The sequence below is a fragment of the Podarcis liolepis genome (genome assembly GCF_965112155.1).
Source record: "Podarcis liolepis genome assembly, chromosome: 6".
NCBI classification, from domain to species: Eukaryota; Metazoa; Chordata; class Lepidosauria; order Squamata; family Lacertidae; genus Podarcis; species Podarcis liolepis.
Window position 1 is genome coordinate 36307923 of NC_139559.1, and position 27786 is coordinate 36335708.

Genomic DNA, 27786 nt, shown 5'->3' on the forward strand with positions numbered 1-27786 from the left:
TTGTAAATTCTAGAAGCTTTAATGACAATCCAGTAGAAAAAACACCTGATAAAATCTGATACAGTCTTGGAAATGGGAAGGGCTTAAGAGTTAAGGTTCATCTTCCCCTAGGTCCCGCAAAACAATTTCATGATAAACTTTAAATGCAGCTCGAAATAGAAATCTAGCTGTCAGTCTCTGAACCGCAAAAAGGGAGGGGGGGTTTCCTCCTGCCAGTTTCAAAAGGAGAGGTTAAGCCTCTGCACTCAGTGCCATTCCCAAGTCTTTTCTTATTTCTGATTGCTTTATAATCCAGCACATCTGCGTTTCAAACTAACACCAGTCTTTTCTCATACACCACTGGACACAAAAGGAAGGAATGCAAAGAAGTCTTGCACAACAAGAAAGTGAATTTACACTGCATTAGGTGGATGCAGGTAACTGCACACTGCATTCCCTCTTGCACAATTAGGATTTCTTTATAAAATTCTGGCTTTAACCCCCTCCCTGAGATAAATAGTAATAGGGAGCTCAAACATGATTCATTTATATTTGGGCCATCATCTGCTTTTTCAGTATGTAAACAGGAGAAATAACTTATTCAAGAATGCAGGCTGCAGTAGCAGTACCAAGATTTCAGACAGTAGAGGTCCTCAGCGCTCACGTGACCATTCTGGGTGCATTTGCTGCTGGGTGTGACTCTCACCAGAATTGTTGCCTGCAGAGAAGGAAAACCAGATGAAGAGGTGAAGAGCAAAAGAAAGTGCATCCTTAGTTTGCCCTTGCTTCCAAATTGATCTGACATGCTCCAGTGCTGCCCGTTTATTGGTGGGGAATATGTTATAGCAGAAGGACCTGTGCTGCATTGTGAGGACTTGCCAAGCTCCAGCTGCCAGGACTTTCCTCTGCGCTCAAGCACCCATTACCTTGACAATGTGCAGCCCCTTGCACTGACAAGGCAGCCTTCAGGGGTACTTAAAAGATAGGCACTTCTTTAAAATAAATACACAGGACTTTGTCCAACAAAAATCATTTATGCTTTGTTATTTTGCAATCCTTATTCCTCAAAATGTATGAAGTGAGTTGCAGCGAAAGTCCACATTTGTGTGTGTGTGTGTGCTTAGAAAGCAGGATTTCTAAACAATCTACCCCCCACCCACCCCAATTTGGATCAAAATTTATGTTGAGCCCTTGCAGAAAATGTGCAAAAATAAAATAAAATTGAACATTGGCTTTCGTCAAATGGGTTTGTGGCTGAAAAAAATGCTGATCTTTCTCTTTTTAAATAAAACTGGGAGGTAGAAAGGGTGGCTTCTGCAACCCTATCCATTGTACAGCACACAGGAATTGAAAAAATACAGCCATGGAAGTATTTCATCAAGATTCAGATGGTTGCGTTTATTTTGGTAACTGCTCATCCACTCTCCAAGTCACAGACAGAACCCAGCAGAGAATTACTAGAACTGTCAACTGAGCAGCCTCCTTGGACTGCTCCAACTCTGAAAAGGCTTTTCAGGTTAGTTGCTATGCATTTAGGATTACTATACATCCAAGAAATAACACGAGTCCAATTTAGGTCACTTTAGCCTCTTACCTTCTGGCTGCTCATTCAAGGAGAGAGAAGCGAGTTCTACCAGCACGTCATCCTCTTCATTCTCATCTGCCTCATACCAATATCCTCGGCATGCATTATTATCCTTGCAATACTTGAGAAACCTAGGGGCACCAATAAAAGTAGTAGCCTGACCCATGAGCTTTAGAGGAAATCAGAATAATTTTAAAAGGATATATTTGCGCTAAACCAGAATAGCCGAGGGGATTCTTGTTCAGACGTAGCTCTGCTGCCTGAAATGGCTCAAGTCCTAATTCTCAAGTAACCACTGGCTATGAAGTATATTTCAACATCAGTTCTTGCTTAAGGGTGTGCTGTGATTAGAATCGCATGTCCCCAGGACAGGGAGCCACAGAGGAAAGCGCCTACTTTGCAACCACAAGATCCCATGTTTAGTTCCTGGCATTTCAAATACCTGGGCTGGAAAAGATTTTACTTGTTAAGCCTGTCAGAGTAGACAACACCAGGCTATATGAACCAACAGTCTGATTCAAGATATGGCACATTCATGTTCATAAAGAACCAAAGGTCTATATAAATGCAACATCTTGACAGGGGCAGAATGATCCATTCACAACTCTCTGCAGTCTGGATCACAATGCACCACTGTTAGAAGGTGAGAGGGAGGTGCTGGCAGAACCAATGGCTCCGGGTAACTCACTTCAGTTAGCCAAGCCACACAATACAACATTACACAATAGCTGCTGAATTAAGCACTGCTGCATGGCCCACACATTATGGAGAAACATCAAGGCTATGGAGTGAATTCGTTGCTACTGCTGGCAGGGTTTTGGTCCAAGAATGGTCATAAATGAACGGGTCAATAGCGGCACAGATGGAGCACCACATGCAGGCCAATCAACACAAACTCTCACGGAATCATCAGGGAATCCTTAGGCCTGCTTGCTCAAACCACAAAGGAACAAAGGGAGGGAGGACTGGGCTGAAATGGCTAAGGGGGGACGATGGACCGCCTCTCCTGGTATGCCCCACAGAGGACCTTAAGCTCCATGAATAACCATAGTTTAGAGGTCCCGGGCCCTAAGGAAGTCAGACTATCCTCCACCAGGGCGAGGGCTTTTCAGTGATGGCTCCGACCTGGTGGAAAGCTCTGTCCCATGAGACTAGGGCCCTTCAGGATTTAACCTCCTTCCATCGGGCCTTTAAGACAGAGCTATTCCGCCTGGCCTTTAATTTGAACTCAGCCTGATCTTTTATTTCCCTTCTCTTCCCTCCCCCTCCCCTTTTATGAAGATTACCTGCTCTGAGACCCCACAACTAATTCTCAGCTGGCTTACTCACTGGCCCAAGTAGGACCAATTCAGCCAGCTAGCCCTGGGGATTATCTAATGTTTAAAAGGTAAAGGGACCCCTGACCATTAGGTCCAGTCGTGGCTGACTCTGGGGTTGCGACGCTAATCTTGCTTTATTGGCTGAGGGAGCCGGCGTACAGCATGTGGCCAGCATGACTAAGCTGCTTCTGGCGAACCAGAGCAGTGCACGGAAACACCGTTTACCTTCCCGCCAGAGCGGTACCTATTTACCTACTTGCACTTTGACATGCTTTCAAACTGCTAGGTTGGCAGGAGCAGGCATCGAGTAATGGGAGCTCACCCTGTCCTGGGGATTTGAACCGCCGACCTTCCGATCAGCAAGTCCTAGGCTCTGTGGTTTAACCCACAGCACCACCCGCATCATCTAATGCTTATTTCCCCTAAATTGATTTCTGAATTTTGAATTTTATTGTTATTCATGTTTTTATATTGTATTTTATGCTGCTTTTACAATTAAGTGTTTTAAATTTGTTGTTATCTGCCCTGAGCCCAGTTTTTGAACTGGGAAGGGCAGGGTATAAATATTTTTATTTTTATTATAAGAGGGTGTAGGAACTGGAAGGCAACACTTACTCGCTCCAGCATTGATCCTTCATGAGAGTAGCCGGATTTCCTACAATTATCAAGAGTGCCTTGGCTCTTGTAATGGCCACATTGAAGCGCTGAAAATGGAGAGAGTAAAAAGAAGAAAAATTAATCCACCTGGCCTGACAGTAAGTGAAGATGCCATTCAGAAACACACTATGACCAAGCCAAGCCACAAATGGTACTGCTTCTCTCACAATCTCTGGAGGGGAGGAACGCAGGTGTAGTGTGTTCTGGACCTGCCCTGGGTCTCAAAGGAAAGGTGACAAGGGCCTTTCTGAAGATTATAGGATGATGTGCCCTGATTTGTACCTTGGGGTTCTGAAGGAAGCCTATACTGAACTCCTCATCTATATTGAAGTAATTGCTGCTGCTGCGCACTGTTGAGATGAGCACCACACGCCGCTCCTGGCCCTGGAACTCTTCAACACAGCCAGCCTGGAGGGAGAGAAGAAGAATAGCCAGATAACAAGGATTAGGAAAATAAATCTTCAAATCCCAAACTCAGGAAAGGCAAGCAGCTTAGCTGGGGGCCTTCTTCCTCCTGGTACTGAGATGCTTGATCCTGCTGCCCTCCAGATGTTGCAGGACAACCTCTCCCATCAACGTAGATAATTGACAATGCTGTAGTTGTAAGTCATCTGGATGGCATCTTCAGGAAGGCTGAGGAAAACTCCTGCCTGAAAGCCAATCAGTGTAGACCAGGGTATTCCAATCTTGAGTCTCTAGCTGCTTTTGGACTACAATTTCCATCATCCCTGACCACTGGTCCTGCTAGCTAGGGATGTAGTCCAATAACAGCTGGAGAGCCAAATTTGGAAGGCCCTGGTGTAAACAATACTGAGTTAGATGAACCAATAGTCAGATTCCATATAAAGCAACTTATTGTGTTTCTGTCCTTGATGCAGTGCTTACTCTGTTCCCACAGCACTGTGATGTAAGAAGGCATAGCATACTTCATCATACAAAACCTCACTTGGGAACTTTTTTGGACTATATGATTAGCCGCTGCTGGGCACACAAGTGGCAGAACAGATGGATTTTTGGTTGGGTGCAATAAAGCTATTCTTATGTAAGATGCACCACGTCTGATGTGGATATATATCCAAACCATTTCTCCCTTGGCACGACTGGCAGGAAAACTTAAGTCTCACCTTTAGATCCTTGATATCGTTCACACCCTTTAGTTCCAGACCAATGGCTTTTCTTATCTTCTCCACCTGGGAGAGGAAAGCAAAACCAGTTATTCGTGCACCCCCTCATTCTTATTGTCCAATTCAGTTTCTAGCAGGCAAGAATGCTGCACGTCTGCTGTCTAATGCCCTCAGCAAATGGATGAATTCCTTTGGGCCACTAAATAGGGATGGTGGCTTCAGAAATCTTCCCTGCTGTAAATGGGCAGAGTAGCCTTTCATTCTCTGTTGATGCAGTGGGAGTAACTGGTCTGATATTCCTGGTAGAGATGATAGGAGTGGTGCAGGAAGGATTCAGACCCTGGGCAAAGGCTATACTATATTGGCCCTGCAGTCACTGCTACCTTTAGCAGAAATCCAAGACATGATGGAGCCTTGAGGTTACACAGCACAACTATTCACAGCATCCACATGGAGAATGCAAGACATAGCCTGGGCCACGCATGACTAGCTGCAACCACCCAAAAGCAAGTTATATGACTGCCACACCACATTTTAGCTACTCCAACCGTAACAGCCATGGCATCTGTCTACAGCAGAGTGCATCCTTCCACTGACCACATGCATGCATATAACTAGTTGCAACCACCTAAGTTGGAGGACAACTTGGCCAATGAAGAGGCTCCAAGTTTCCATGACTCCTGGAAGGGAATCTTGTTCAGTGAGCTGGGACCAGCAGAATATCTCACCTGCTTCCTGTATGGAGTGATGACTCCAATGTCTTTGGAGTAAATGCGAGACATGCCTTTCTTGCCCTGCTCCTCCAGGAGCAGTTTTTTGAGGTAGTCAGTCAGCACTTTAACCTCGGCCGTGTTGAAAAACGAAGGGCTGTTCCCTTCACGCTGGTCTTCCCCGCAGACTCCGTGAAAGATGATGGGAAACCCCTGCAAGGAGAAAGCACGCCGACTCAGCTGTGCTCATGCCTATGGCAGAATTCCCAGGTGCCTACCGCTCCTCACCTGCTTCACCAGCTCCTTCCATATGCAGTAGGACTCAGTGATGCGGCGGTCGCCATGCTCCTGCAGCTCCCCATCATAGAACTTATCATTGGGGAACTTGAGGATGGCAGCATGGGACCTGGGGGGCAAGGAAGACCATACTTTAGCACAAACAAGATCCTCTGGACTGTGGCAAGTCGCTTTCCTCTTATGCTCATAATAATGCAATGCCGCATTACACAAAACGGGCCCACTGATGCTGTAGCAGCGTTCGATCCTTTTCACTTATATACAAATGGTAAATGGGCGGCCTCCATGCCATGGCATTTGTAAATAGTTTTCACAAGTTGGCAGGAGCTGAGTGTGCGAAGGTGAGCGAGTGCTTTTCTTTTTAGGAAATGGGCCAAGAGGCTGTGGGAGAGGCAAAACTTGCCTGTGTGTGAAGGCCATCCCTCTGAAAAGGAAAGGGTAGTAGTAGTGGTAAAACACGACGTTTACAGACTGCAATTTGTTAAAATGTGTTAGATGTCGCTATTCTTTGAAGGCAGTGGCTTCCTTCCATGAAATGGGTCTATAAACCTCTGGGATCCAGACCTGAATCTCTCATTCCAGTCCCTAGTTCAAGTCACTCTTCTGATATCTTACCCTCAAGTAAATTAAACATTTTGTCTGTGTTTTAGGGCAAGAAGATTGTTGTTTAACAGTAACTGGCAATCTTCCTGAATTAGTATAAAACATTGGCTGGCCCCCACTTCTACTATAGTCTCTTAAGAAGCTGGCCCAGTCCACTTATCAACCTGAATTGGGAAGACAGAACCCAGGAATACCACTCAAGTCAACCTAATGTAGCCTGTGTTACATTAAATAGGCAAGATCCATACAGGAACACTTGTGCGCGAACACTTGTGCGCCACCTACTGGAATCCTGAGGCAGAGCAGTGAATGTACCTGTAGTTGCGCAGCAGCTTAGTGACAAACTGTGGATCGTAGCTCCCATCCTTCTTTGCGTACAGTGAGTTTTGATGCATCAGCCGCTCCAGCAGGGAAAGTCCTATAAGAGCCGAGATGCTGCTCAGAGCTTCCAAATGAATGCAAGGGATTGGGGCTGGGAACTTTCTTATCTTTTTCTAAACCCTTTTTCAGAACAGCACTAAGGCCCAATTCATGCGCCTGTCCTGTAGCACAGTTGCTGCTAAGAACAAAAACGATGCGGGTGCAACCTCAAGAGGGGCAAGCCATTTGTGTGAAGCACGCTCACATAATTTGAGTCAACTTGCAAAAATCTCTCGTTTCCAGAGTGTTTTGTTCATGCACTTAACATAATTGCTAGCTGTATGGTGCCGTTTTGCAGAAACAGCTCAAGAAGCACCGAGGAAGCTGCTTCATCCTGAGCCTGGACCAAGGATCCATGTAGCTCAGCACCGTCTACACTGATTGGCAGCAGCTCTCCCACATTTCAGGCAAGCGTCTTTCCCAGCCATAATCTGGAGATGCCAAGGATTGAACCTGGGACCTTCTGCAGGCAACCCACATTCTCTTATCACCAGCGTTGGTGGTTCCTTCATTGCGAGAAGCAAAGCTACAGGGAACCAGGCAGAGAGCCTTCTCGGTAGTGGCGCCCGCCCTGTGGAATGCCTTCCCATCAGATGTCAAAGCGATAAACAACTACCTGACATTCAGAAGACATCTTAAGGCAGGGAAGTTTTTAATGTGTGACATTTTAGTGTATTTTTGGTCTCTGTGGAAGCTGCCCAGAGTGGCTGGGGAAACCCAGCCAGATGGGTGGGGTACAAATAAATAATAATAATAATAATAATAGTAATAATAATAATAATAATTAGTTCTTCCTCAACTTGCCACATGGGTTGCATCCGCTGCAACAACTGTAGTGCTGGCATTGCATGAATCGAGCCTAGAAGCAGACTGTTCAACAAGGGAGGAGTCCGCACAGAGACTCCTTTGGTCAAATCAACCATTGCCCACTTAAAAACCCACTAGGAAGATTTCAGCACAGAGCTCAAATGATTTATGCTCCTCCTCCTCCCAACCTTAAGAACAGATACCTCAACTTGCATGAAATGCCACGCAAAGCAAAATAAAATACATGTCAGTGGGTTTTTAAAAAATTGCTACCTGCTCCTTACTCACCTAAGCCATGCTCCTTAGCCAGAGGAGACCTCAGGATTGGTCCCAGTTGCTGGGGATCACCTGCCAAAACCAGCTGACCTCCTTTAGCATTAGTCCTTGGGTCCATCATGGCTAGGATGCCTAAAGGAAGAGGAGAAAAAGACAGGGCTCTAGCCAGTTGCTCAGTCTGGTCCATAAGCAGAGTCCTGGGGCTTGAACTTTAATCTGCTTTCCCCTAAAGCAGAATAAAGCTTAGAACTACAGAACTGACTAGACCTGGAATGTGTTTTGGGAAAGGCAGCCTGATCATCAACAGCGGAAGCAAATACAGAAAGCAGACAAGATAAGCTAAATGCTGTTTAAAATGAGTGAAGGATGTTTTAGGGAGAAACATTTCGATTCAGGGCCTTCCGGAACTCTGGGGGCTGAACATAGTGAAACATGCTAGCGAGAGCATACATGACAAGGCAACTGCCCCACAATGAACCCTGTCAGTTTAGTGAATAAAATGAAAGTTTGCATTCTGTTCTATTAAAAACCAGCATGTTAAAAAACAACAACACGTTTGCCACAGAAATGACAATCCTTTCCAGGGTAGAAAACGCACCTGCAATGGCAATCAGGCTCTGAGGTTCCTCTGCATGACCACTCTCATCGATGAAGACATGAGTAAAGTGTCCCGGAGGGAACTGAGCATAGACCACCCTAGCCAGGAGAAACAAAAGTGAGCACAGGGAGGATATCTGACTACCCAGCTAGAGGGCAACCACATCAAGTGGCCATTTAACAGAGGAGTCACATGAAAGATGGAGGAAGAAGCTTGTTTTCTGATGTCCCAGAGGGGAGGAACAGAATCAGTGGATTAAAATTGAAAGGAGATTCCGAATAAACATTAGGAAGAACTTTCTGATGGCAGGAGCCAGTGGAATGGACTGCCTTGGAAAGTGGACTCTCCTTCATTGGAGGTTGTTAAGCAGAGGTTGGATGGCCACCTGTCACCGATTCTTTAGCTGTGATCCCTGCACTGCAGGGCGGACTAGATGACCCTTGGTGTCCCTTCCAAGTCTGTGATTCTATGTAACATGGCTGCCACCAAAAACGCCATTTCTGTTTTGGTCTGGATTCCATTCACATGGTGGCAAACAGCAGTTATATGGCGTCCTGAGTACTAAACCAGGGCCTTCAGTAGCACCTGTCACTATGGTCTTAACTCTTGTTTTAGGTTTCACAGATAGCAATGTAACATGCCCAGAAGAAAGGACTGTGCTTCAGATTGGTGTCTTGGTGAATTGCATCAACTGACAACTAAAACATTTTCTCTCAAAAATAGTTAATAAAGACCATCTTGGCTGAGAGTCCTGGAATACCTGCTCCCTTCCTTGCAGACCATTTCCACCTGGCCTGGGAGGGCAAAGTCCTGACTTACACCAGCTGCAATATCTGAGGGCTGCTATTGATTATTTTTTCTATCTTTATTTTAGATCTTATTATGATTCATGTGGAAACGTGGTTGTGTATTTTTCAATGTTTTATTTATTGCTTAGGACTACTTTATGCTTGTAATTGTGTAACTTTTTTATGTTGTACGCGGCCTTGAGCATGGTTTTAACTAAGGAAAGGCAGAACACAGATAAAATGATGCATTTTGTTTATGTATTCCATCTCCTTCAGTGGTGACTGGCAAAGAGAATGTGAAAGGGTTTATTTAAAATTTTGTGGCAACAATAGTAACAAAACAGTTTTCCATCTAAACATATTATGTCTTCCCCACTACATATGCAAACACATACAGTTTTTCACTTCTCACCTATTCTCATTTGTCGTTTTTGAATGATATCTGAGCCTTCTTACCTTCCTGCTGTTATCAGGGTGGTGATGATCACTCCGTAGTTTTCTAGAATCTCCCTGCTAGGAAAGACGGGAGAATCCAGTTTCTTGTCCCAGTTACAGACATGCTAGAAGCAAAAACAGGTATTAGACATAAACTGGGCTCTAGCAACATCCTTGTTCACCTTGTATCCAAGGAGGAAGAGGGTACTACAAGCTTACTACCCTGAGAGGTGTGAATAAAAAACCCTAGGTAGGACAGAACATTTAGCTTGGACACATGGAACTAGTATATACCTTGATATCCTCAGGGATGGTGTGGTAATCCCTGCTGCTAGCATTCATCCTGTAGATCTTCCTGCTGTCCACATGTTTCAGGAGGAGCTTACAGAGCAGGTCAGAGGCACTGTTGGAGGGGGCGCAGGCAAGCACGTGGGAACCCTCAACATGCTTTAGTACCTGAGTAGAATAGGGAAATAATACTGGGGGACTGGTGACCAGCCAAAGAAAACACTTCCAGGCTTATAAGGAACGGTAGCATTCAGAGGGCTCAAGAGTTACCCTGAGACTGGTCCAGACTTACAGGATGCAAGATGTGGAGGATAACAAACCAGTTAGGTGAGTATCCTGGTTCCATCATTTCAATACTCTTAATCAAGTCTGTTTCTCTCCCGCATTTAATAGTACAGTGGTACCTCGGGTTAGGGACGCGGGTGGCGCTGTGGGTAAAACCACAGTGCATAGGACTTGCTGATCGTATGGTCGGCGGTTCGAATCCCCGCGGCGGGGTGAGCTCCCATCTTCGGTCCCAGCTCCTGCCCACCTAGCAGTTCGAAAGCACCCTTAAAAGTGCAAGTAGATAAACAGGTACCGCTTTATAGCAGGAAGGTAAACGGTGTTCCGTGTGCTGCTCTGGTGCAGGCTCGCCAGAGCAGCGATGTCACACTGGCCACGTGACCCAGAAGTGTCTGCGGACGGCGCCGGCTCCCGGCCTCTAGAGTGAGATGAGCGCACAACCCTAGAGTCTGGCAAGACTGGCCTTCGGGCAGGGGTACCTTTACCTTTTACCTCGGGTTAAGTACTTAATTCGTTCCGGAGGCCCGTTCTTAACCTGAAACTGTTCTTAACTTGAAGCACCACTTTAGCTAATGGGGCCTCCTGCTGCTGCCACGCTGCTGGAGCACGATTTCTGTTCTCATCCTGAAGCAAAGTTCTTAACCCAAGGTACTATTTCTGGGTTAGTGGAGTCTGTAACCTGAAGCGTCTGTAACCCGAGGTAACACTGTATACTCAATGATAATCTAATCCACGTGTGTCAAACACAAGGCCCGCAAGCCGAATCCGGCCCGCCAGACCTCGTCATGTGGCCCGTGTAGTCTGGTCTATATATATCTGTGAGGGAAGCTTGGGCTGTGGCATGCGCGCAGGGCGCCTCGGGTCCCTTCTGCGCAGGCCTCCCCCTCCTCCAGCTACCTAGCCGAGACTTATTTGACACGGCGAGGGTGGGGTTGGATATGGGAGGCCGCTGCTGCTGCTCTCAACTTCTTTTCGGGCTCACCGGGGTGAAATAAGTCCCGGGGGGAGCACAGCGCACCTGCACGAGGTGGAACGCGGAGAAGGGCAGAGCCAGCTTCGCGCGTGTTGGAGAGAGGGAGACCGAGAGCGCGCTTGTGTTTCGGGAGCGCGCCCTGTGAATACTCGGGGCGGTGTGCTTTTGCTTTGCTTTTCTTTATTTATTTCTTTAGGCGCATTTCCGCGCTGCCCAATGAACAGCATCCTGCGCCTCTGGGGATTCGTGATTCAAAAGCAAATTAGATACGCAAGTGCATGTTTTGTAAATAACATCAGGCGCGGCTTCCGCAGGGTGCGCGTTGCAAAAATTTATATATGGAAAAAAGCTGATAAGGAATTGGTTTATTTTTTAGGTTATTTACACATCATGCAATTTTTTCCTCAATGTTATTACAGGGTCCGGCCATCAGTTCCCGCCCTCCTCAAAGGTTTAGGGTAGGTAGCAAAGGGGGGAAAATCCAAACAAATGCTCGATTAAAATTTGGGGAATGAGAAAAAGTAAAACCTGCACATCTTGTGTAACTTAAACACCAAGCCAAGCAGGAAACAATTTTTATATTCATATATGTATTCAAATGAAATCAAGGTGTAGTGTTCCATGAGCCAGAAGCTCTGCATTACTTAATCCAGCTGTTAAAGGTGTCATGGGCTTTGAAGACACTCGAACTCGAACCAGCCCTTTGAGGGTGGCCAAACTGCTGATGCGGCCCCCGATGAATTTGAGTTTAACACCCTTGATCAAATCACAGTGATCAAGTTCTCTCCTCACCTGCTTAATGGCTTCCACCATAGTGACTGTCTTGCCCGTACCTGGTGGCCCAAATATAAGGTACGGGGCTGGTCTGGAGATGCCTGCCACCACCTGATGGACAGCTTTCACCTGCTCTTGGTTGCTCTCCAGATTCCGGTCATGTAATCTGAAAGGTGGGAAGAGTGAGTGAGAAAGAAGAAGAGGTACCAAAGAGAAAGTAAAATGGCACGTTCATACCACATACTCATATGAACCCTCAGCTCTAATACCTCCATACAGTTAGGGCATTTCCATGACAGAAAGGGACCTTTGTCCACTTCCAATCTCTCCCTGCTTCCTTTCCATACACTCACCTGAGCAGCTGACCGACAGTGAGTAGAGAATGTCCCAGTGAGAAAGTTGGGAATAGCAGGTTCTGAAGTTTCCTCTCTTGGGCAAGGTCAACGGCACGATGCTGGACTCGTAACGGCAGACGACAGAAGGTGAAGTTCACATCAAACTTCATTTTATTGATGAAGCGAGATGTCAACCTGGGAAAAGGAAAGGGTGCTGAATAAATTACCAACAAGCTCTGGGCATCGCTGATCTCAGGTCACTCTTGCAGGCTACCAATTTCCAACAACCTTTCTAGCTCCAACTTGTATATCCTTCCCCCACACAATACCACCTGCTGAATCCATCCGCTTGAGAGTCACCTGCTGCCAATTCAGGCCAATCATAAAGTCAAACTATCCAACTACACTGCTTCCCTTTCCCTTTCAACTACTTTCACTTCCCCCTTAACCTTCAGGGCAATCCCACCCCCAACCCGCTTCAGCCATTCTTCAAAAGGCCACAGACCAAAACTGCTCCACTTCATCTGCTGGTCCCATCTGACCTGCTGGAACTAATGATTTTGCTTTCCAATACTGCCTACCAACCTCCTGGACTTTGCTTCCCCTTCTTTCTTTTGCCTGCCTACAATATTGCATCTCTTGAGTTTTGTCCATCTGATGGTGTCTCTAGCAAGTGAAAATCTAGGTTTGACAGCTCCTGACCCAAAGGATATCCCTTTGCTTTTAACAGCCAAGTGATGAAGAAAGGCAGAGCAGGTTCTGCAATGTTGTGAATTACATCTGCTACATGTCCACAAACACAAAATTACAAGTAACCACACCTGAGTTGGAAATCTTAATTCCATTTTCAATGGAAGGAGGTCTAAACAAAGCCTCAGGCTGGAGGACTCACCTTTCAGAGAAGCCCAGCTTGAGTTTATCCCATTCCACAGCATGGACATAGCCCTTGTATTGGACAATCGGGTGCCGATTGCGCTCTTCAGCCAATGTTACTAAAATATGATCACCTCTCAGGACTGATGGGCGGTTCTCGGCCACACCAGGTGCCTAGAGCAGAAAACAGAACCCAGTCTGAGAGGCAACCATGCCCTTTTAACTTCATGCTCCAAATAACTACCTGAAGAGGGGAAGGCGGCATCTTGCACACAATCTGGTCCTTTCCATTGGTGCCTCCTCAGCTGACTTCTACATTGACTTGCTTGCCCCCTTCCTGCTCTCCAACTGGTTCACCTCCACCACTCTCTTCACTGCTCAGCACTGAATTGGCATGTTCCTCCTCAGCACCAAAGGAAAGGGGCACCATGAAGTCCTTGAGATCTCCTCTCACCTCCCCAGATACTGGAAACAGCTGAGGAGTGCACATTAGGGTATTCCTCAGTTGCTCCTAGTATCCATCAGCAAAGGAGCATAATGCTGGGAGGGGGAAGGTTGTGTGTGTTTTTGTGTAGATGGCAGGAGAGGGGAGCCCAGGCCTGCCAGCAAGTGCCCCAACCCACACTACATGCAACCCAAAGCCCAATCCACATCCCTGATCTAACTGCTACATATGATTCACACAATATGAGAAACTCTCTTCTCTAAGAGAACTCTTTGTCTGCTGCTTACCGTCAGGACAAGAAACTGACTATTCTTGACTGCTTCCATGCAAACATCGGACTGGTCGTATCGATGAATGTCCACCTCCATCTGGATCTCCTCTAGGTAAAGGAGCAGATGAAACTTCTTACTGTAGTTGTCAAACTGCAAGGCAGCTTTCAGGTCGCTCCTATGGAAATGAATCATAGTATCAAATCAAATTTAACCTTCTCAATTCATGAAGTTGGAAGGAACCTCACCGGTTACCTGGTCCAACTTCCTGTCAATACAGGAAATCAACTACTGTAGCAGCATCCCAAACCAGGAAATGCACTGAACTCCCAACAGGTAGCCATCCAACTTCTGCTTATAAACCTCTAAGGAAGGTGAGTCCACCACCTTCCAAGGGAGTTTGTTCCACTGCTTAACAGTTTGTAAAAATATAGCAAGATGCGCTTAATAAGGGAAGAAACATTGGAGGGGGGCGCGGTCTTACCGGAGCTGTGCAATCTTCTCATGGGTGCCATCTTTGGGTGCGTGACCTTTATTCATACATTCTACCTGATACTTCAGGTCTCGTGGGTAGTTGTAGTGCTGCAGAGGTATGTTTTGCTTAAGGTCATAGTTCAAAGTGCTAGAGGGGTAAAAAGCAGTGCAAGGGTTTATTGATTACTGTCACGTGTAACAGGACAACCCCCAGTTGTAGCAATGCTAAGTCCCGTATAGCATGTAAGCTATACAATTCCAGCAGCAAGAAAACAATTCCAGTTACCACCGGGCAATACTTCACTTTCTCTCACAGGAGAATTAATTCAACGATACAAAGTCAAAGGGCGTGACACTCTCACCCTCTGGTGACCCACCACCTCCCTTTGGTGTTGACCCTTATATGTTTAGCCTGCTGTCCTGCAGAAGCCCTCTTATCTAGTCTGTGGGCTGGGAGGCAAGTCAATTAATTGCATCCGTTTGTACTTGTCTACTCCTCAGGAGTCTCCTGACTGCTAGAGCAACCAGTAAGTACATGTGTGCAGCTGCAGTGCTTGTGGCATGAGCAGCGGCTGTGACAGTTTCCTCAATTTGCAGATGTGCTCACAGGCCCCCAAAGGTTGCTGATCCCTGGTATAGAACATTAGGTTCTGCACAGTCTCCCTGTAGGCAGTCTGCATCCTTTACTTGCAAGTTCAACAATGCCCCACAAATTCCCAGAATGGACAATTGCAAGGAAGATCCAGGAAACTCTCAAAGCTCTACATGGATGGCCAAATTCACAGAAGCATGTCAACCTCTTGATGATTATACCAAGTGGTTCCTAGCATTTGTGGAACAATAACCATAGATCAAACACTATAGACAGTGCTTTGATATGCAGTGATGCAGATAATTGGATGTGAGGTGGTATATTTACAAGCAGCAGCTCCTTCGACTCCCTCCCATTGTAGGAAGAGCCTGGAATATGGACAATGCCATCAACTGACAGAGACTAGAAGAGATAGACATACAAATTTATCTGTATTATAATTGTACCATTCTGTGCATTTTCATTGTAAGCTGCTTTGAGAGCAAATATTGGTAAAAAAAATGTATCAATACACAAGTTAAAATTTCACCTGACATTTCAGACACAATATTATCCCTTTCTGCGGATGCCATCTACATGTTTGAGTCTCACTGGATGAGAAGTGGCTGAGGCAGAGCTTTCCAAACTGTGTGTTGCAGCACATTAATGTGTCGGCTGCAGTGTGTAGGTGTGTCACGTGAACACTCCCCGCACTCCTCCCGGGGCTGGAAAGAAGTTAGTTTAACCTCTAGTTTGCTAGTAAAACTGAATTACTGTATTGCGAATGATGCATGTCTAAAAATTGTGTCACCAACATGAAAAGTTTGGAAAGCTCTGAGCTACATACACATGCATGAATCAATCAATCCCCCACCTAGATAGTTCATGAATGACTTATCTCAAGGAAGATTTAGGAGGAAGAATGAGGTGAAGACTTCGGAATGCTTATGGAAGGACATAAACAAGCAAGAGGTCTAACTCTATCTGAAGTCCAGCTCCACGCAACAACTCAGATGTTGCCTATTACAGTCATACTTTGGCTCCTGAATGCCTTGGTACTCATACGTTTTGGCTCCCAAACCCGGAAGTGAGTGTTCCAGTTTGTGAACGTTCTTTGGAACCCAAACGTCTGATGCGGCTTCTGATTGGCTGCAGGAGCTTCCTGTAGTCAATCAGAAGCTGCACTTTGGTTTCCGAATGTTTTGGAAGTCAGACAGACTTCCAGAACGGATTCTGTTTGACTTCCAGTGTATTTATTTAGCACTGATAGAAAGCTAGGTGCTGTGCAGCGTCAAGTTGAGAGTTTTAAGTATCTACATCAGCTGGGAAAGACATCAGAAAGGAAAACACTTAAGAGACTGAGTAATTCAAAGGAAGGAAGGAAGGAAGGAAGGAAGGAAGGAAGGAAGGAAGGAGTGTTGCGTGGCTATTCCCTCCCCCCCCCCACGGTGGAATAAAGACACTGGACACAAAGATTTAGGTTAATGGGCGAAAATGGCCACAACTTTATTGATTACAGGTAAGAAGGGTATTGGCTTTAGGCATTGGCCCCTAACCGACTATCCGGTCTAACCGGGAAGGGTTAAACACCAACAGGGGGAGCCACCCGAGATGCATATCCCTAGGCGCTCCCCGAGGGGTTACCGCTCGGGGGGGGGGGCACTTTAGGCCCTAGCCTCCGTAGGTTTCGGACGAGGCGTCGCCCCTCGGAGTCCTTTAACGAACTACCCTTCAAGCCTTCGGGGAGGTGATGGCGTTCCTCCCCCCCAACCTCATTTGCATGACAATACCCCGGCCAATGCCTACCGCCAAAACCGAGGGAGTTGTGACGGTTTGCTACGAGGTAGGCGAAAAAACCAAGTGGCTCCAAACCAGCCAATTAGCCAAATGGAAAAACTCCTATCAGGCCCCTTGCGGCGACCAGCCGAAGCCCATAGCAATGTCAATGGCAAAACCTAAAGGGCGGGTGGGTGGGTAACCGGGTCAGCTGCAAGGGAGAAAAGGGGCGAGCCGAGGGCTGCCCCGACCTTAAGTGGCCTCTGGAAGGCCTGCCCCTGCCGCCAGCCGATTGGCTGGCGCAGCAGGGGGATGCAAACTAAGGGGAATCCCTGCTTCCCGCGAGGCTGGCGCCAGCCTCGCGGGAGTGAGAGTGGGCGGGGTTGTGAGCCCGCAACCCCCCCTCCTCCTGAAGTTCGGTAGTGGCATTGGATGGCAGGAGAAAAACAGCTAGGAGACAGCAAGACTGGTTAAGGAGAGAGTTCTTAAAGAGTATAAATTTGAGAAGTGGTTTGACAAAGAAGGAAGCAAGAGAGAACACAACACGAACAGAGAATCCCCACGTACTTTTTTGGTGCAATGCCTTCCACTATCTCAACTTCTTGTGGCTTGTGCAGTTTGGCTTGGTATGGCTTGTAAGGTGCTGAGGGAGCCAGCTGTTCTTCTAATTTACTGTGAGCAACAGCAGACATGAAACGTCCAATGATGAAGCGTCCAGTCTGCGCACTATCAAAATCAAACATCATGGTGACAGGAAAGTATCCGTAGTCCTTTGTCTGACAGCGCACTCGGATCCTATACGTTTCTCCTGAAAGTAACAAAGCCTCTTAACAGTACAAGCTATGAGGAGGGTGCCTATTTCTCAGTCTTTCTAGTGTAATTCCTAACAACAATATCTGAAATCAGGGGACTGAGATACATGCCCCTCCAGAATATGTAATGCAATTTATTAACTGTTAACAGATCATCTGGTTTTAAAATGTATCAAGTAAACAGAAAATGTTAATGGTTTGTGGTAACTTATTTTATATTTCATCTAGCAGAATATAAAATATTTGCTTCTTGAACACACACAAAACATGCTAGGATTTTTTTTGTGCTTTTATGTGTCATGTTAAAGGTAGTGATGGGAAACAATTTAAAATTTATTTTTTATTTTTAATTCTGGAGGAGGATGAGGGGCAGCCAATAGGGTTTCTCCACATAGTTTTGATCAGGTTTTCCCTTTCACTACCATGGTGGTTTCAATTCCATGAGACTGAGGGAAAAATTGTTTCCAAAAAAGAGCAAGACCATTTTTGTTTTCCCCACCAATTTTTAAAAAGCACCTCCCCACCAACTTTAAAAAGTGCATAGCAAAAACCTTCAACCTATTTGGCTACAATTTGGCAGGATTCTTACCTAGGGATACCTCTCATATCTGTTAATTTTCATAACAACTCCCCAAATAATGTTAGGAGAGAGTAACTGCCCCACACCCACCAGCACCCATTTAGTGACATACTCTCAAATTTCCAAGAAAATATATATCAACAACAATACTGTTAATATATATCAATGACAATACTGTTAATATGTAGCAATGAGAATACTGGATTTCTAGTAAAATAATAAATATAAAAAGGATATAAAAGTCTTATGATATATTTTTTGTGCTAGACAAGTCCTTTCACAGTCCTTTCAGTTTGGGTGAGAAGTTGCTTGAATAATTTGTAAGTTGGTTGTCTCTGCACTGGCACTACTTTCCCTTGGAGGCTCACTAAAGCCCAAGTTTGAGCATATTTCACATGAATGGAAACACTTTTTGAGCTGACTTTTGGGGTTTTAAGGAGTTTCAACAATATTTTTGCAACTATTTAATGGGACGGTAGTGTGATATTTTACATATCTCATGGTTACCCAATTTAATCCCCTTCAATGGGTTAACCAATACATTTCAACAAATAAGCACATAGTACCTGGCTGTAATTTCACAGGTAGCTGTTTATAAGTAAAGGTAAATTCACGACGTCCACGTAGTTTTCTGAAACTCGACAGCGTCACTTCATTTTCTCCATTATTTTGTACCTCTATTACAATATTCTTTTCTTCATTTCGAGACACATGCAAAATGATTTTACCATTCTCCCCATCACAACTCGAAACAATGTCCACTCCATGCTTCTTGGAGACCAATTCGGCTCTAGGGAATTGAAACAGCAGAGTAACAAGTTCCTAAAATATTCTATCCTATATACACATCTGCAATTGCTCCGAGACAATGCCCCATGTTCTGATGTGGAGTTATACAGAGGGTATCAATGATATTCTAACATTGTTGTACAGCAGGAAGTAGGTATAATGACCCAGTATCAAAAAGAGGAACTGAACCCATTACAGCAAGACTTTTTAATGCCAACCAAATCCTCACTCAGCCCTGAAGTTCACTGGGTGACCTCAGGCCAATCACTGGCTCTCAGCCTTAGCTACCCTCACAAGATTGTTGTGAGGACAAAATGGGGAAGAGAACTATGTATGCCACCTTGAGCTCCTTTTCTCCAGGTTAGACTATGGTAGAGTGTTGTGCATGTCTCTGAAGGCTGCTCAAAAGTACAGTTAGTAATCTAACAACTTCATCCAGCACTAAGCAGGACTGGATATTATTATCATATTTTGCCTCAACAGCACACTGGATCCAGTTTGAAGTACTGAGTCATTATTGGCTTTTTACATTCAAAGGCCTTGGAAGTTTAGGACCAGGATACTTGTGAAGGCCCTTCTGTCTTCATAAGACCTTCAGCTGAGGGGCCCCTGGGAATGCCCCTGCTATTGGCAATGTGACTGGCTTCTTGAGAATCTTGGATTTAAAATGTTGCTTTCAAATTTTATTTTCTTGCAAGACTGTATTGAGCTCCCTGCTCTGCCCAGCTTTTGTGAGAGTTAAGGTAAAGACCAGAATTCTTTTTCCACATCCCCAAGGCTGCATGTATACTATGACACACATACACAAATCCAAATTCCGTGCAAATATAAATAACTTACCCTGCATTATGTAAATTAAGGACATTTGCATTTCCCATAATTTATTGCACTTGCTCTAGCCATAAGCGAGGAATAAGGGGCTAAATGGATTCTGATTATCTACCCCTAGTGAGCTACTCAGAGTGAGCTCACAGTTTATGTTTTCAAGTTTATTTCCACAGCAAAGAGGTCCGAAAACTTTTTATTAAATGACGATGAAGATTCCAAAGTTTCTGAAAACAAGGGCCAATCCCAGCCCGATTTTCAGTTATGTGGTAGGACTGGGGACTCAGGAATGCAAAGACCTATCTCGGAAATGCAGAGTACTAGAAAGTTGTGCTCACACACAATCCCAGTCTTTTAAGTCTTCATCATCTTCTTCGTTACCTGTCCTTAGCACGTGACCTGCGAGGAGGTGGGGCAGCACCTGGGCTTTGGTCCTGGTTAGGCTGATCTCCAGCATCATAGCTTGGTCTCCAGTACTGATCAGTAAACTTTACTTTTTTCTTTACCTACACAAGGGGAACAAAGTGTAGTGACCATGAACAACTGGAAGACTCTGAGAATAAAGTTCATAGCAGGAAGCAGGGAGTTCATAATGGGTCATACTTTGGATTCAATACAATCCAACTTCAGAAGGAACTTTCTCAAAGTGCCCCACCATTGGGGGATATTTTCAGTAGAACCCATCTCTACATAGTAGATGGAAACTTGTGTTCAGGGCTGCGTATCCTCTCTGGTTTAAAACAAACAAGAACAAATCCAAGACTTTTGCAGCAAGATTAACTCTGATTCCGTGTCAAATAATCTAAGTGCAGCTACTTGTATAAATTACTGATTTGCACATATTTTCTTTGTTCTGCTTTTGGCAGCTTCTTGCTCAATGGAAAAGGGTTTAGCACAGCAATTAAGGAAGAAGCAGACTCAAGAATGGAAAAAGTTGTTGGGCCAGCCAGCCTCTGTCCTGTATAGAAGGAATTGCCGGATGCCAAGTGAGAACAACAGTGCATTCGACTCAGCCCTGTCTACACTATTTAGTAGCTGCTTCATGGAGTCTCAATCAGAGGCTCTTTCCAATTAACAGCCATGAAATGTGTCAATGACAGGTGCCAGTAAATTAACTGCGTGAATTCTGTGTTCCCTTAGTTTTTGTGGGCTTGTGGCTTCTGAGGCTTCCCTCTCACAGAAAATCTGGGTACAAGGGTGGCTTGGTTTCTTCCTTCCCAAGAATGCAAAAAGGAACCATAATTTTTTGACATGGTACAGTCAAACAAGTTGATTTTGCTGTCTAAAGAGCTGAAATGGATGAATTAATAATATATGGGGACACCACTGTTATTGTTCCAAGTAAACTGAGAAAGATTTACATTTTAAAAAATGTGCAAAGCAAAAGAGAGTGGGAGAGGGTAGACCCTAAAGATATACAGTACTGGGGGCCTCCATACCACCTCCCACTTTAACAGGCCTCAAGAGACATATGTTTTAGTCTCCATCAGGACTCGTAGCTGCTCAACACAATGTATCAGTTGAGGAGTCAAAAATCAATAAGATAATCATCTCTCACCCTTCCAAACATCACAGAGTCCCCACGGTACCCGGCAAGGCCAAAGCGCCAGAGTGCATAGAGAACAGCTGAGAAGTTAGGTCCTTTAACATCATGTCTGCCAACACAAGAAACAGAAAGAAGACCGTTATTCAACAAAGGAAGCTAAACTGAGCAGGACCATTCTGATGGATTAACAGCTAATTCAGTACACATAGGGACTCCCCTTTTCCAACACAGTTGATAGAAGGATTTTTTTCCCTAGTAAGTTCTTGCATCACTGCAGCAGGAATAAACTACAAATCTTCTGCCTTCATTGTATTTTAAAGGCACAAGAGCCTTGCCTTGCCCTGAATGTGCAGGCAGACACAAATCTGCTGGCCAAATACATCTGCTGTGTATTTCTGTGTGAAACTGTTTGTCTTTCAGGGTTCATCCAACTGCTTTTTGTCCCCTTTTAAAGTTCCTCTTAATAAAGTTCCTTTGTTATCGAAGCAGAGAGAGTACTGTGGTAAACTAAAAGTCCAGCTAATTTTTTTGTAGAATAAGCTTTTGTGAACTTTCCTGATGAAGGGGACTCTAATCCACAATTAATGGGATCATAAATATGTTCCTCTTTAAAGGTACCCACAATGTATGTCTGTAATTTTGCCGAAGAGACCAACACAGCTACCCCTCTTGAATTTATCAGAGAAATGGCCCCTGAGTATCCATCTTTTATCAGCAATCCTAGACTCAATTGACACTACAATCCTTCCCCAATTCTGTTCTAACAGCTCAAAAGAGTGAAGTATATGTAGATCTGTATACCGTATTTTTCCGTCTATAAGACGCCCCTATGTAAGCAGGGGTCCCTTTACCTTTATGTATAAGATGCCCCCTATTTTTGGGGAGTCAGATTTAAGAAAATGGGGGAGATGTATCTGTGTATAAGATGTTCCCTAATTTTTGACATTATTTTTAGGGGGGAAACCTAGTCTTATACATGGAAAAATATGGTAAATACAACTGATTTGTGAATGCCTTAATTGCCTACAGTCTTTGGAGATCTACATGAAAATATTATACAGACATAAAAAGGAGGAAGTGCATTCCCCCCAAAGAGGGGGGCAGAACAAAGAGGGGGCAGAAATTAGCAAATACCCTACATGCATTAACCCCTACTCCATTATATTATATGTACTGTACATTAAAATATAATGTACATCAAGAAGCTTAAATGAATTGTAAAAGTTCCAGGGAAGCTCCACACTTCCAGAAACAATTTCTCCACAGCTAAATTGTTGCAGAAATCATTGTGCAATTGTTGAATTTCTGTGCAACTTCTGAGTACAGTATTTGGCTTATTTTCTGAATCTGTTTATTTATCCTGTTTGCTTGAGAAGCTTATACATTAAATGCATGACATTCAAATCAATAAACAAAAGCCACAAATTGGTAAACAGCATATGCATCCTGGTATACAGTTTATATTTTGTGGGATGACTGTCTACATATACCTGGTTAAGCTACTTTCTGCTCTCCATTAGGATTTCAATAAAAACTTAAAAGTTTGTAGCAGCAGCTTGGGCAGTTTTCATATAAACTGAGGGTAGAAGAGAACCATTATTGTTTTGTTTACTCATCTCCTTTGCCTCACGTCCTACTTGTAAATTTAGACAATTGTGTATTACATACTTGGGACTTCCTGGGAAAGAAAGACAGGATTAACCAATTGTTTTAGAATGCCGATTTTGTTGTACTGTTACATTTTGGATAATTAAAAAGTTAGGATTTCTTTTTAAAAAGACAGGAAAGAGAGGAGCTAACAGGCCTGGAGAACATGAACCAAACAATTCAGGCAAATATTCAGAAATGTAAGAGTCGCTTCCCAGGCTCCTCAGAATAAAAACCTGGGAAAGTTCAATGTGACTTTTCCCTCTCCTTGTTCACTGAGCCTAGACAGAACTCCCTTGCAAATGACCTTGAAAAATGAGCCTTTTCCTATCAGAAAAATTCCAAAGGAGCAGCCAAAACAAAAAAGCAATCTTGTGCCATTATGTGTTTTCTTTACTGTGCTGCGACTCCCTACCCCCCCACTTTTTTTTAACATTCCAGGAATCTGAACTTAGCTACTCACTGAAAATCCTGTGCATACAAGTCTTGCCAGGAGCTGACCAAAGTACAGTCATACCTCGGGTTACAGATGCTTCAGGTTGCGTTTTTTCAGGTTACGGACCGCCGAAGCCCGGAAGTACCGGAACGGGTTACTTCCGGGTTTCGGCAGTCGCGCATGCGCAGAAGCGCTGAATCACAACCCGCGCGTGTACAGATGCGGGCTGCGACTGTGCATCCCACACGGATCACATTCGCAACCCGAGCGTCCACTGTGTTTCTTTGAAGTGTATTTCATTTGGCACAGAACAGTTCAGGTAAATTAGGAGAAGCTGCTTCAAGCCATTAAAATATATGGGGAAGGCTAGCTCAGTGGCTGTCAGGGCTGTCTGAAGCATATGCGTCGCCGGGGTGCAAAGATCCAACTGGCGCCCCCCCCGTTGCCCAGTCCCAGGGATGCAGGAGGGAGGAGCCGCCCGCCCGCCTCAGCGTCTTGCTGCCTCAGTCGCCCCCAAACTCGTGACGCAGAGCCGTCCGCAGCAGAAGAGCCTGCCGCGGCGCTCCAACCAATGGGCGGGCTCTTCCTCGGACTCAACTCTCGGACCCCAGACTCTCAGCCTGGCACCCCTGAGAGCCCAGCACCCCACACCCCTAGCGCCTATGGGTAAGGCGGCCCTGGTAGCTGTAGTCCTCAACCTGAGCAGTACAGTATGAGAAAATTTTGTTGTTGTTTCTTAGAAGCTCCGCTTCCCATGCTACATCAGCAGCCCTGAATTTGAGTGCTAAAGTACCTGTAACACTGAGGTGGGAAGGGGGGAGATTTCAGGGCTTGATGAGCCAGCTGGTCCCCAGCTTGAGTGAAAGAGTGCAGGGAGGGAAGATTAATATGCACTCTGTATTCAAAAGTGAGGTGCAGGTTGTGCAGACAGCAAATAAATAAATAAATAAATAAATAAATAATAGATTATTTCTACCCCAGCCACTCCAGGCGGCTTTCAACAGAACATTCAAAACAGAATAAAACTTCCCTAAACAGGGCTGCCTTCAGATGTCTTCTAAAAGCCAGATAGTTGTTTACGGTATTTCCTTGACATCAGAAAGCTACGGATGAGCAATATTTCTGGGATAGCCCACGAAATAGAGCAAGGAACTCCTTGCAGAGCATCTCCTCCATGTGCTGCCTGGGAAAGCTCTTGGGAGGAAGAGAAAATTTGCCCTCACACCTTTCCACTGTGAGCATACAATAAACAGAACAAACAATAAACTGTTTGCTAAGCAGTAGCTTGGTTCCTTGTTGTTACCTGATATTTTCATGCTGCTCTCTTCAATCAGGTTAACTGACAGGTTTCTCTGTCCTCTCTTCAGGGTAAAATGGCTTTTCACTAGCCTGTGATGACAGTTTGGGGATTAAAAGGCTACCTCAGCTGGAGGTAGTGAGCAGGCTGTCTAGCTTTTCTCTTCTTACCTTAGAACTAGGTTGTTGCTCAGGAGATTTACTTTCGATTTTTCTAATGCTCTGCTTATAGGGGAGGATTTTGCGCATACACAATACTCAATGTAAGTCGTCCCATCCCCATCCCCCCCATGAAGAGCCCTCCAAACATACAGAAACACCTATCTTGTCTGTGGATACCCCACTCCTTTTCATTTCCACATTGCTGAAAAGGAGAAGGGAGGTCACAATAACATTGCTGTCCTAGGCCCAGTTACCTCAGACTAGAATGGTCACATACTTTTAGCAGGTTAAACCTTGACCATTTATAACAGCCTTCCTACCAGTAAGACAAACAATGTTATTTGCACAGATAGGGTTCTGTTCTGAGGAACACTAATCATTAATCTTTTTAAGGCATGGCACAGCTTGGTCCCTTTTGCTCTTTTTCTACAATAAATTCCACCTTCTAGAAATTACAACATCTGAAAGTGACCCTTTGCTTCTCCTCCAACAAGATTCTCCAATTTCCAAACCAAACTCTAATTCTCCAACCACATTCTTGTGCTCCCAGATTCTTAAAAACACCCTCTCAGGGAATGCCTACACTATCTTTTAAAACATTCTTCTCATTCCATTCCCCCCCCCAAAAAAAAAAATTACAAATGTGAGCGCAGTAGAGAAATTCCTTTCCAACATCCAAAATGGTCATTTAAGAATATCGTCCCAAAGAGCGGAAATTGCTTTTTTTAAAGCAGTTGTCAGTCTATGAGCAATAGTCCACTTCTATCTGATGCATATCAACACAACAGTCACTGTAAGCAGCTTCAAAGAGGAAGAAATTGGCTTGTATCCAATGAGCCAAACTATGCAGCTTCCCCATCCCACCTAACTCATCTATAAAATCTTTGAACAATCTTTAGCGTCTTCTGCCTTTTCACCATCCGAGACTGGGCCTCATTGTTACAGAGAACTCTTCCATTTCCACTTCCTATTTTGGTCATTTCCCGATGGCCTATTTATTGAGAATTTACCCCAATTTCTTTGAATAAAGTTTGTGGGGAGGTTAGATGATGCCAATGAATCGGGCTGTTGCATCAGAAAATTGTTAACCCCACACTTTCCAGTGCATTTTCCTGTCACTTTCCTCATTGCAAAATGTCCTGTTTTGGTGGGGTAAGGACTCTGGTCACAAGCAAGTGTCAAAGCCTGAATTTGCAAGTACTTTATTGGCTCCCATCCCCAAAAAGTGACTATCTGCAAGTGTCCAATAACTCCACCAGCTAGACTGCACCGCTAAACCACAAATGCACAATTTTCATAGGGAGTCCTGGGTGTTGTCGGGTTTGTTTGAGCACTTGTGTTCATTTCAGTTGCGTAATTTAGAGCCTGAGAACTGGGAGACTGAGGTGAACAGAACAAAGCTATGTATTGAGAGCTTTATTTTGGGAATATGGGAAGACTTTATTTTACCCACCTTCCTAACCTCAACCTACCCAACCGTAGCCACGTCAGACCATGAGAATCCTGGGAACTGTCGTTTAAGGTGTTGTGAATTACAGGCCTGGGATGGGCAAACTACAGTTCCCATAGTTCCCTTTTTTATTATTTTGGGTGGGGAAGGGAATGTGCTTTGAAGGTCTGGTACTTTACAGAAAACATGGCTGTAGGCTGCTCTGAACCCACCAGAGAAGGCGATGTTTAAAGATCAACAGGAAAAGCTCGCCGTCCAACTTGCATGTTTCAACCAAACCATTCTGAAACCGGTCTACTTATCCTGGAGGCCAACCCATCCAATCTTCTCCTCGGGGCCCTTCCTTTCCTTCGCCTACTACCCTTCCTCTGAGCACTGTCTGACTCCCTCCCTTCGACCCCACATCCTTGCTCCATTTTTCTTGTGTTTCTCCTCAGACCCTCCTTCTCGAGCGCTAATAGGTAAGGCTGAACTGAGAGAAGCCACCCCAGCCTTTTCCCTCCCCTCGAACACGGCCGTCTGTAGTACACCGACGTGCCGCATTTTGCGCCACGGATGCGCCTTTGCGCTGCGCCGAGAACGCAGCCGCTGCTGCTTGCCAAACTCGAAAAGGAAAGGCGTCGGGGCGCGCGAAGTTCCGCTCCACCGAGGAGACCCAGAGGCGAGTTTGAATGAAGCGAGAGGCCCGGGGGGGGGGGGTCCCACTCTGGGCAAGCCTGCGCTTGCTGCTCAGTAGGGATTCCAACGCTTTCCCCTTCATTCCAAAGCCAGGAAGCCGAGAGGAAAAGCCTCCTGCGCTGCAGAGATGCTGGCCGCTCCGCCATCCTTGAACCTCTCCCGCCCCCCATCGCTCTCGTCTACTAACCTGTACCGAAACTCCTGATTGTAGATCGCCGCCAGCTCTTTTTTGTTGCTCACTTTTTCCTTGCCAGATTCCTTTAGGAACTGCAGGAACCGCTCTCCGATCTCCTTATTCTCCCTTACGGTGCGTTTAGGCATGGTGGTCGTTTCCTCGCCTCCGCTCCCACCAACAAGCTCCAGCAAATCCGCCTGCCCGGCTTCCCTCCGCCTGTGAAATGATCCAGCCTGCAGCTTATCTGCTTGCAAGACTATCGGCTCTGAACCGGAAGAAACGAAACTGAAAGCTAATAGCCAGGCTGACTCAGGCTCCTCGTCGGCCTGGGAAGGGTGGAGGCAAACCAATCGCCTCTTCCCCTGCCAATCCAAGGATTCAGGCTTGCTGATGGTTTTCCTTTTTTTTTATCAGTCCACCCATGGGGTGGGGAAAGAAATAAGGAAGGAGGGGAAAGCACAGTTCTATAACCTGAGCTCAATGGTCGAACGCTTAGACGTGGAACAGGTGAAGAAATAAGTAAGAACTGTGAATATGTACAAAATAACTTTTGCTAAGTCTTTAATAACGAGGATTATGACTGTTCCTCTTGTTAGGCAGGCTAAGGCTGCAAACCTCTATTCATTCTGTGGGGCTTGAGTAAGTAAAGATAGGATTGCACTGCGAAGCAGCAGATTTTAGGTACTATTAAAAGGCACCAAACATTCAGTTGTTTTAATACATTTTTCA

The 27786-nt window shown here is 45.2% G+C and overlaps 1 protein-coding gene across 2 annotated transcripts; it reads right to left on the reverse strand.

Moving 5' to 3' along the window:
• MOV10 (Mov10 RNA helicase) lies at positions 1-27569 on the reverse strand. Of its 2 annotated transcripts, XM_083508834.1 has the most exons (23): positions 27070-27178; positions 22704-24399; positions 21226-21322; positions 20049-20173; positions 18620-18843; positions 17229-17469; positions 14325-14462; positions 13859-14018; positions 13146-13300; positions 12272-12448; positions 11937-12084; positions 9893-10054; positions 9620-9723; positions 8376-8473; positions 7790-7909; positions 6590-6692; positions 5663-5780; positions 5393-5587; positions 4665-4730; positions 3823-3948; positions 3499-3587; positions 1574-1695; positions 1-697 (listed from the first exon to the last, which is right to left on the reverse strand). In XM_083508834.1, exons 3-23 carry the CDS (start codon positions 21235-21237, stop codon positions 633-635), a joined length of 2748 nt encoding a protein of 915 aa, XP_083364960.1. In that variant the 5' UTR covers positions 21238-21322; positions 22704-24399; positions 27070-27178; the 3' UTR covers positions 1-632. The 2 variants fall into 2 exon arrangements, with proteins under 2 accessions (XP_083364960.1, XP_083364959.1); XM_083508833.1 differs by lacking the exon at positions 22704-24399 and having other exon boundaries at positions 27070-27569.
• Positions 27570-27786: the final 217 nt, after the last annotated feature.

Excerpts from the sequence above, each read along its gene's own strand:
- MOV10 (XM_083508833.1), bottom strand. The coding sequence starts at position 27,203 with ATGCCTAAACGCACCGTAAGGGAGAATAAGGAGATCGGAGAGCGGTTC. Across the intron at positions 18,844-20,048 it reads AGGTCACGTGCTAAGGACAG|AGCCGAATTGGTCTCCAAGA; the intron begins GTAACGAAGAAG and ends TCAATTCCCTAG. Across the intron at positions 8,474-9,619 it reads ACCCTGATAACAGCAGGAAG|GGTGGTCTATGCTCAGTTCC; the intron begins GTAAGAAGGCTC and ends TCTCCTGGCTAG.